This window comes from Marmota flaviventris, chromosome 9, assembly GCF_047511675.1.
Source record: "Marmota flaviventris isolate mMarFla1 chromosome 9, mMarFla1.hap1, whole genome shotgun sequence".
Taxonomy (NCBI): domain Eukaryota; kingdom Metazoa; phylum Chordata; class Mammalia; order Rodentia; family Sciuridae; genus Marmota; species Marmota flaviventris.
Window position 1 is genome coordinate 44,325,297 of NC_092506.1, and position 10,983 is coordinate 44,336,279.

The 10,983-nt window shown below is 37.3% G+C and overlaps 1 protein-coding gene across 2 annotated transcripts in view; it reads right to left on the reverse strand.

Annotated features, from left to right (window-relative positions):
• Positions 1–10,941, reverse strand: part of Zdhhc13 (zinc finger DHHC-type palmitoyltransferase 13) — a 47,233-nt gene extending 36,292 nt beyond the window's left edge. The window contains exon 1 of one of the 2 annotated variants that reach the window (XM_071616337.1): positions 10,822–10,941. In XM_071616337.1, the coding sequence (XP_071472438.1) occupies positions 10,822–10,848 (27 nt within the window). In that variant the 5' untranslated portion in view covers positions 10,849–10,941. The remainder of the gene's footprint in view (positions 1–10,821) is intronic. The other variant, XM_071616338.1, reaches the window with a different exon arrangement.
• Between the last annotated feature and the right edge of the window lie 42 nt (positions 10,942–10,983).

Sequence of the window (10,983 nt, forward strand, 5' to 3'; positions counted from 1 at the left end):
GCTTGCTGGGGAGGAAAAAAAAAAAAAAACAACCTAGAAAATTTAGCAAAATATATGAAATAAACTGTTCAGACTTTGGATAATAGGAAAAGTAGGACTTTGATCCCCTAAGGAAAAAGAAAAAAAACAAGGTGAGCTTTACCATTGATTGTCCTAGCAATTTCAGAACTGTGGGCACTCCAAGGAAAACGCTTTTAGAGCTCAGCAGCCTCATTAAATTGAGACAGAAATTAGAAATTCGAAAGTATAGAAGTGATTTCAAGGGAAATGAGCTAAGTGGAAAAAAATGGGCTTCAAAAATATGACAGTAGGGCTGGGGTTGTGGCTCAGTGGTGGAGTGCCTTGCCTCAGCACCACATAAAATAAATAAATAGAAATAAATAAAGGTATTGTGTCACCTACAACTAAAAAATGTATTAAAAATATGACAGTAATATACAGAGTAAAAAATCTACAAAGTGAGGCAAAAAATTGGGGATTTGTAAGTTAAAAGAACTATCAGAATGTATACATGGCAGGAAGATGGTGCAACTCTGACCAGCCAAAAATGGAAAGGCTTTAATGATCTGGGTTATTCTATGGAGGCCTCAGAGGACTATACCTTACTAGTAGGTTTGAACTGTACTTGAAGTAAGGTTATCCTAGGAGTATTCTAGTAAGACTTAAGATTAAGCTTCCAAGAACTCAAACTGAGGAGCAGGAGCAGCAGTAATATAATGCTCTTTAAAGAAAGGTAACAAAGCCCAAGATTCAACAACATATATTCACAATGTCCATCATCCAGTCAAAACTCATTAAACATGCCGGGAAACAAATAGGGATTCATAACCAGAAGAATCAGACCTTGAAATTATAACCATGACAGAATTAGTGAAGAAAAAAAAGAAGAACATTAAACAGCTATTATAACTATGCACAAATATTTAAGGGAGAATAGCAAATGAAGAGAGAAAATTAAGATATAAGAAAAGATCTGGTTGGAATATCTAAGATACAAAACAACTTCTGAAATTAAAATTATACCAGATAATATTAGCAGATTGTACAAAAGATGACTAAAATTTGAAAACATTGTGATAAAAAGTATCCAAAATGAAGCATAGAAAGAAAAAGACAGGGTAGCCCAAAAATCCTATACCAAAGCATATTAAAACCAAATCACTAAAAACCAATGATAAGGGATAATCTTAAAAGTGATCTGAAGAAAAAAGTTATATTATATTCAAAGAAATAATAAAATGAACTCAGATTTCTCATTAGAAACGACGAAGCCAGAAGAAAATGACACAACTAAAGAGCTGGGGGGAAAAATGTAAACCTAGAAAATTTAACCAAAATATTCTTTGAAGCGAGGCATGGTGACACACACTTGTATCTCAGTTACTTAGCACGCTGAGGCAAGAGGATCAAAAATTCAAGGCTGGTATGTGCAACTTAAAGAGACCCTGTCTCAAAATAAAAGGGCTGGGATGTAGCTCAGTGGTAGAGCATTGCCTGACATGTGCAAGGCCATGTACTGAAAATCAACACAAACAAACAAACAAACCAAAAACAATAACAACAACAACAACAACAACAACAAAACCTTTTAAGATGGAGGTAAAATAACTTTTTCAGATGAACAAAAGGTGAGAAAAATGTCAGCAGATACTATTCCACAAGAAATGATGAAGGAAGTTCTTTTGATTAAAGGAAAATACCAGATGGAAATCAGGATTGAAACAAAGGGATAGTATTCCAGAACTATGTGAAGATATATTTTGTATGTAAACTGATATTTTCTCATTTTTAAAATGCCTGATAGGAATATGGAGGCACATTGTTGTTAAAGATGCTATAATAGTATTTGAAAATAGACTATGATAAATTAAAGCAACTTTCAAATAAAGAAGTATAATAAGCAGATTGTAAAGATAAAATATTTGATTAATTTAAAAAGTAAAAACCAATGAACAAAGTACAGAGAAGAAAACCAGCAAAAATTACAAAGTGATGATCTCAATATTAACCACACAGACAAGTATGTGAAATGCAAACAGTTGTAAAACTCCAGTTATATGCTGTCTAGAGAAACTCAATTTAAATATAAAAATATACATGATTGGTAAGAATAGAAAAACATAGGCTATGGAAACATACTAACCTAAGCCCTGCAAAAATACAAGCATAAAGAACACAGTAGCTATATTAAGAAAGTCCATACCACAACAAGAAATATTGCCTGAGTTAAAGGACATTTCATAATATTAAAGCACTTGATTCATTAAGAAGACATAACATTAAGTGTATGTACACTCAAAGGAACTTTAAAATTCATGAAGCAAACACTGATGGAACTAAAAAGATAAACAGAAAGATTGACGATCATATTTGGGGATTTCAACCTTTTCTCAGAAACTAAAAAGTATGAGTAAATAGAAAACTACATAGGATATACAACTAAGAGTACTATTTACAAATGTGGCCAACTACTGAGTCACAACCCCAGCCTGTCTTTGCCCATTTTCAAACAAAGTTATTTGATTTCTTACAATTGGGTTCTGAGTTCCTTATGTTTTACATTCTAGATATAAGTCTTTTGCAAGATATGTGACCTGCAAATACTTCCCCCTAGTCTATAGTTTTCCCTTTTTTTAAAAACAGTCTCTTTGAGCTGGGGTTGTGGCTCAGTGGTAGAGTGCTTGCATAGCATGTGTGATGCAGTAGGTTCGATCCTCAGCACCACATAAAAATAAATAAACAGAATAAAGTTTAAAAAAAAGTTTCTGTTAAAAAAAAAAGTCTTTCACAGAGAAGTTTTAAATGTTGATGAAATTCAATGTACCAATTTGTTCAATTGTGCTTCTGGTGTCACTTCTAAGAACTACTTTCCTTGGGATCTCAATTCCTCTATTCAGCCAGGAAAGTTCTCCCCCAGAGTTTCCAGTGCCTGTACTGCCTGGACACTTTTCTGCTCCTTAAGCAGAGTTAGATGACTTTTCATGGAGTTCTGTCTGCACTGATGCTCACTTCAAGGGCTCAAGTCTATACTACTAGGGGCAAACAAGAGAAAAAGGTGAATTAGTTCTGTAGTTTTTGAATTCTGATCTTCCTCTTCAATCTAAATGCTACTATTTACTTTTCAGAATCCTTAAAGAGCATCTCTCTGCATTCTGTCCAGGCTTCATAGAAGCTTTCAGTAAGTGAGACAGGGTGGAGTGTGCTTACTCCATCTTACCCAGAAGCAGAACTACAATGCTCTCTTGAATAGGTAAATTCTGATTTATCTGATAAATAATCAAACACACAGCTAAAAATAAACATGTAGCTAATTTAAAGGTAATTAAGAACATTTCTTTGGGGTTCTTTTCATATCACAATTATTATAATCATATTCAAATGGAAGAAGGAAAGGGTTTAAGGTTGAATTATAGTCAGCATTTCTAGTGTAGTGAGTAAGAAAGGAACAAAAATAGCCAAGGATAGAAAAATCAGTTCTTTTTATATTAAACTTAATTGTTTTATTGGAATTCTAAAATTATGAAATGATATATATTAATTTTAGACTCTAGTAATATAAAAGTGAATAAAGGGTCAATAACCTGAACTCTTTCCCTTCTGATGCTATGCCACCAGAGATAAGCATTATTAAATCTGATGTATACTTCCCCATTTTCTTTATATCTTTACATTTGCTCTTTCACAGATGAATTGTGGACTGTATGTAGATATAACTCCCACACACATGCACACCTGACATTACATTGCATTTGCACATTTTTAAATAATTTCCTTTTTATATTTATTTTGAAAAGGATAGGATACACATTATTCTTCAACTTACTGTTCTCACAGTACATCATGTACAGCCTTGCTGGTGGGTAATAGTTAAATTATTACATTGTACATATCTAGCATAATTTATTCAACCATTTTCCTAGTAAGAGATGCAATTTGATTTCAGTTCCACAAATAATCCTACAATTTACACCCAGCATATTTTGCTTCTGCAGGACTGACTCCCCAAAATTGGACTACTAAGTTAAAAAAAAAAATGCATTTAAACTAGATATTGACCAAATGCCCTCCCCAATCTATATCACTAATAGTAAGACATGTTAAATGGTCTTTTCCCTACAAACCTTCCCAATCATCAATCATTTTACAATCTTGTCAATCTGATGGCTAAAAAATGGCATCCTGTTTTTCATGTGCACACTTCTAGTTGCTATTTGAGTGCTTTGTTTTGTTGTTATGTATCTGGCTCTTCATATTTGGACTGTCTTTTCATAGTTTACTTGTTTTCCTAGTAGATCGTGAATATCTGTTTCTATTTGTAGTCAGGAAGATTAACCCTTTTTTATGTACAGATTGAAATCATAGAAAACTGACTCCTTTCATAGGTACAAATATGTTGATTCTATAATCCCTTGAGGTGTTAAAGATATGTTTCATTTCTCATGCATAAAGTTGAGGAGGACTACATGTTTCAATGTACAGATAATTTATAATTAAGAGCAATTAATTATTGTGTATTAATGATGTTCAAAGCATTGTGCTAGGAGCACAGAAGACAATGTTTATCCTTTAGGAGCTCAGGTCCAATGGGGGAAAATATAAAGTTAAAAATAGAAGGCAATCTATAATTTAAATGCCAAAAATGGGTGATAAGAAAGTATGGGCCCTGTGGAGCATGCCTGTAATCCCAGCAGCTAGGGATAGGAGAATTGTGATTTCAAAGCCAACTTCAAGCAAAAGCAAGGAACTAAGCAACTCATTGAGATCCTGTCTCTAAATAAAATACAAAATAGGGGTGGGGATGTGGCCCAGTGGTCAAGCGCCCCTGAGTTCAATCCCCAATACATCCCCCCCAAAAAAAGTATGGAACAGTCTATATTTTCTGTTCATGGTGTATTTTCTTTCTTTTTTTTATTTTTTGAATTTTAACATGAATATTTTATACATCTTCTTTTTAAAATTCTATTTATTTTTAAATACATAACAATAGTGGAATGCATTACACTCATTATTACCCATATACAGCATGATTTTTCGTAACTGTATATAAAGTATCTTCACACCAAATTATGCCATTATACATTTTCTTTTTTTTGCATTACAATTCTTCATACATATACATATATATATATATATATATATATATATATATATATATATATACACCACAATTTTTTCATATCTGTTTGTATATAAGATATGTTGACCCCAAATTCAAATCTTCATACATGTATTTTGTATAATGATGACCATCACATTCCACCATCCTTGCTAATCCCCTTCCCCCTCCCTTTCCCACCCACCCCTCTTCCCTATCTAGAAATAATCTTTCTCCCATGCTCTCCCTCCCTATCCCACTTTGAGTCATCCCCCCCTTATATCAGAGATCATGGTGTATTTTCTAAATTCAATTAAGATCAAAGTAAAACCTAGAAATGACTATATAAAATCAAAGCCTGTTCTATTTGAAGTCAATGGTCTCCAAAGTGAGACAAGTATTCAAGGTAATATATGCAGTGATCCATTAGGTAAAGGGTGAAAATGCTAAAATTTCTGTCATAATGACCTTTATTTTGGGCTGGGAATGTAGTTTAGTTGGTAGAGTGCTTGCCTAGCATGCACAAAGCTCTGGATTTAATCACCAGCACTACCAAAAAAAGAAAAAAAAAGTGTTAAAAATGACTTTTATCTTAAAAACAAAAGGGAAAACAATTTGAGTTTTCTAAGCTTTATTAGTTTTTAACACTGGCTGGAAGTCTCACTGATCTGTGTCAAGCAGGTTGCTCATTATATTCTGTTTATAAGGTAACCTAGGACAGAGTAAAGTTAAAGGGGCTGACAGTGGGACATTCAGCATATCACAAGTAGTATCTATAATGAGAATTACATGTGTCTAGATTATCTAATCCAACCTAACAAATAAGTACCCTTCCAAAACAATCTAAAATTATCAAAAAAGGCTAATTTGAAGCAGATTTATATTTATTAACTTTAATTCAAAGTTGCCATGAGCATATAATAAGCATATAACTTATTAATAAGTTATTTAATTAAAATTAATGAACATAATTTAGAAAAATATTGTCCAATCTTATTGTAAGTTCAATTCAGATCGAAGTAAAATCTTATTTGGACTGCCTTTGTAAGACTATAACACGACCCAGGACAATATGATTTTGGCAACTGGCTTCTGTTTGCATGTTCAAAAGGAGGGGAGTAGAAATTTTTGTTTTCTGTGAAGTCGAAGTCAAGTTAGGAAAAAGGAGGGTAAGGCCATGCAGAGAAAGAGAAAATCCATAGTCTCAAAAGGCAGGGATGAGACTGAATCCCTGCTTCTACAGTATTCTCTCAGCCTCATCTGTCCTCACTGTGCTGATGAGACAGGTATCAACTAACTAAAGCCTCCTAATACTCTCATGTTGGCTATAGTAGTGGATAATCCTCTATGGTATTTTTGGTTCCAGTTTCTACATTTGCAAAATGGAAGGGGCAAATCAATATACCTATAAAGTATAAGAGAAGCTGTTATAATTGTCACTATTGACTTGTGCACTGATGAAGAATTTGCTGCATGCAAACTGCCCTTATGGATACGGAAGCTTAACTGCTACGTGGATGCCTACAATGTTAAGGTAACACAAGAGTCTAAGCAAATGCTCATGATGGCAAGAAGGTTCACAAGAGTTTTCATTAATCTTCATTCAGGGAAATATAAAAACACCGAGGGCCAATTGCACAAGATGAGTAAGACATAATTTCTGCCACACTTCCTTCATTCACTGGATAATTGCTGAATGCCTACTATTTGTTAGGCACTATTCTAGGCACAGGCAATGATCACAAATGACGAGAACCCTGGTTTTCAAGGAGCCCATATTCTCTTCCCTAGCCTCAGAACACAGTCAAATCAGACTACTTTCAGCCCTTGGATTGAAGAATGGCTGGACTCCAGGTGACAGCAACCAATCAAACAAGATCACTATCATGACTGGATCACCTGAATAGTGATGAAAAAAAGTACTGAACCAGAAGTCCTGATATCTAGATTCTGCTACTATTCTGCTGTGGATCTTTGAGAAATAAGCTAATATTTTGGAGTCTCAACTTTACAGAAAAGTTACAAGGATAGGACTAGGTCAATGATTCCTAAATCTTCCTAATGTCATAGTCCTTTTGAAAAGGTTATTATAACTAAGGTCTCTCTAATCAGAGAAATACTCAGAACTACACAAACTAATATAATTTAGGGATAGCTACACATGGCCTGAGCCTCAGTACAGCATGGTGGCTGGTTATAACTTCAAGATATCCACTGACACCCTAAAACTTCTCCTAAACATATTTAAGAACCTCTGAACTACCTAATACACTGAAAAGCCATCTAGTTTCAAGTATTCTATGACTCTGTTTCCTTTTACCTCCTTTGGTCCACTGAGGATTTCAGTTCATAAATGCCTCAAGATACAAAATAACACAAGTATTTTGTTTTGTTTTATTTCTCTGGTTGCTTTAATTAAAATATACAGACAAAAAGTAAGACAGTGAGAGCAAGCGAAAAAGAGGCCTCTTCTACAGGACGGGATGGGAATAAAACAAGATAATATGAAAATTATGTAAGAGACATTTGGCTATATCCATGGTGATTTTTTTTTTTTTAAATATGGTATCAGGAACTGAACCCAGTGGCATTTAACCACTGAGCCACATCCCCAGTCCTGTTTTGTATTTTATTTAGAGACAGAGTCTCACTGGGTTGCTTAGTGCCTCACTTTGCTGAGGCTGGCTTTGAACTTGCGATCCTCCTGCCTCAGCCTCCCTAGTTGTTGGGAATCACAGGAGTGCACCACCGTGTGCAGCTTTCATGGTGATTTTTACAACACAATCCCCAAATTCCTTCATACTCTCCTTCAAGAGGTAGGGGTCTGCGTTCCTTTCTCTTGAGTCTAAGCTCTGTGACTGCTTCAGTAATGAAATATTGCAGAAGTGATGCTATGCCAGTTAGCAAGTCTTGGAAACTGGCAGCTTCCTCTTCCTGTCTCTTGAGATGCTTTTTTTTAGAACCAGCTACCATGCTGTGCTGAGGCTCAGGCCACATGTAGCTGTCCCTGCTAAAAGTCAGCATCAATTGCCAGACCTGTGAGTGTAGACACCCCTAGAAGATACCAGCCCCACCTCCAGTTTAAGAGTGTTTCCAGGTGAGGCTTTTGACACAGTGGAACAGAAACACACCAACCCTGTACCAGCTTGTCTGAATCCCTGAAGCACAGAGTTCATGACCATGACAATGGCTATTTTACACCACTGTTCTGAAGTGGTTGCTTATACAATGGGTAACTACATCTTTAAGCTATAAGGTATCATGTAATATCTTCTGCACAAAAATATCATAATCAAATTATGTTTTTAAAGAGTAAATAAATACTGCTGGAGTTAATTGTTGACATTAAGAGAAAACCAAGATCTAGGCTAAGAGCGAGAGCGAGAGTGAGAATGGGACAGCAAGAGAGAAAAAAGGATACTTTCTCATGTGTAAACCACACTCAAAACTCGGATGAGGGTCACTAGCCTGCCTGGTTATCAAATAAAACAGAGGGGGCAAGATATTGATATCTGACAGATATTCATTAAAATTTCTCATGACATTTCTTAACAAAAGTACCAGAATTAAGTTTCCAAGTGCACAAGATCATTCATTAAATACTGGTACTAGATCCTGTTCTAGATGCAGGGAGCATATAAATCACTGCCCTTGTAGCATTTATATCTAGTGGAGGGCAAATAGACCACTGGAAAGGACCAATTAATATGCCAAATATTATATGCCAAGGAGAAATATAAAGCAATGAAGGAGGCCAGGGAGTGCTGCTTGTAGTTGTGAAGATGGGAAGGGCTTGGGATTTTAAACATGATGATTAAAAGTCACATTGAGGTGACATTTGTATCAAGACCTGAAAGAAGTGGGGCAATAATCCTTGTGGATACACAAGGAAAGAGCATATCAGGGCAGAGCAAATAGTAAGTACAAAGGCCCTAAGGCAGTGTGGCTGGGGTTCATTAATTGAGCAAGAAAATAGGAAAAGAGGAGGTCAAAAAGGAAACTGGTGACCAGACTGTATACACAAATTTTGGCAAAATCCCAGCAGCAATGAACTTGAATTCAAGAGAACCAAATTCAATCACAGTAGGAATGATTTTATTTGTCTTGTTCACCTAGAATGGTGCTTAACTCTTAGCAGAAATTCAAAACACATTTATAGAATGAATGAATGAACAAAGTCTTAACTCTCACTTAGCTGCTTTTTGACTTGTAGCAAGTGACTTCAATTTTTTGAGCCTCAGTTCTTAACTCTAAAATTAGGATAATCATCCCTTCCCACCTCACAGAATGGTAGTGAGGTTTAAAAATGGGGAAGTAGTTTGCAAACTGTAAAGCACCATTTATGGGTAAGGTCTTTACATTATAATTGAAAAAACTGACAATAGCAATTATTATTAACAACCAACCAATGTCCCTATCTTTCCTCACTAATTCCCACCTCCAAATCATTCTTTCCCTCCATATCCCAGAAATGAGGCAGGGTGATCGTCCTTTCAGGAGAAGGGAGTGAACTTTAAGCACTTGAAGACTTTTATAAATAAGTGGCAGTATTTAAGACCTAATAGTTACTCCTTACCAACTTTTCTTTGAGGCTGTATGAGAAAAAGAATGAGACAGTTTCCATGTGCAGATTCTACATGCTTTTGGAAAATCTAGGTGGATTGAAAAGCATTTTTTCTTCTTTCAAAATGCAAGAACCTTAACATTTTTTTCTACACATGTTCTTCACTTAAACATACACCAGACTGTTAAAAGAAAGGAGAGCATGAAGAACACTCTCAGGATTGGACGAGGTTTTTTACCAACCAACTAATCCAATAATTTCAAACTGCTTGAAAAATCTACCACCTAACTCTCATTGGGGCAGCTTTGTTTTTTTCCATCTGTAAATGGGATAAATTCCTAAGGATATTTCCATTCTGGAATGAAAAATGCATATAAAATATCTGTCATATAAGTACTGTCTGGCAGAATCTGGGAATCCATCGTTTATTCAACAAACATTAAGTGAGCATCTACGATATGCCAGTCAGTAATCTAATGGGTGGGGAAGGCTCAAAGCAAGCAAGTCGAAATTCTAGTTCTCCTGGAGCTAACTACCTCCTGTAACTTCCTCTACTGGCCCTTCCGTTTTCTGGAACTACATATGACTTTTGGTAATATGAACCTCATGCAAAGAAGGGAGTCGTCTGGAATTTTGCAGATAGCCATCACATATCTCCCTTCCTCCAGCCTAAACAGTCTTACTGCTTTCAAGGAGTAAGCAAGCACTCCGGAACAGAGCTAAACAGAAGTGGGTGGGGCGAAGGCGGGTGCCGGGGCGCCAGGGCTGAAGAACAGAAACTACCTTCAGACTCCGGGCCAAGGTCAAGACAGGTAGATCCAATTCAGGAGTTGTCACCTGACACCTCTCCCGGGACGACACCCCCCACCCCCACCCCCGTCCCAGGCCTCACAGCGGTCTGCCAGGCAAGGGGAACCGGTCCCAGGGGGCGCCACGGCCCGGGGATGGAGGTGGGGAGGGCCGGCTAGGGCCCCCACCTTTCCCGTCATCTCTGAGAGAAGTCCCAGCATCATTCTCATTCTCGGCGTTTCCAAGCTCCCGCCTCCCCAGCCCAGGCCCGGCCACCCCCGGGAGGCCCCTCACCAAGCTGCCTCACATCCACGCCTCCCTCTCTCAGCCGCAGCCGGACCGCCACCGGACCGCGAAGTAGGGCCACACTCACCTGAGAGCCCAGCCCAGGCCCCTCCATCTCTTCAGGCACCCGCAGCGCGGTGACTCCCCGGCAAAGTGGCGGCCGTAGCCCGCCGGCCAGCGCGCCCCAGGCCGCCTCTACTCCCACTTCCTGCTCGCGCCCCCGCCTCCGCCACCGCGGTCCAGGCTCCTG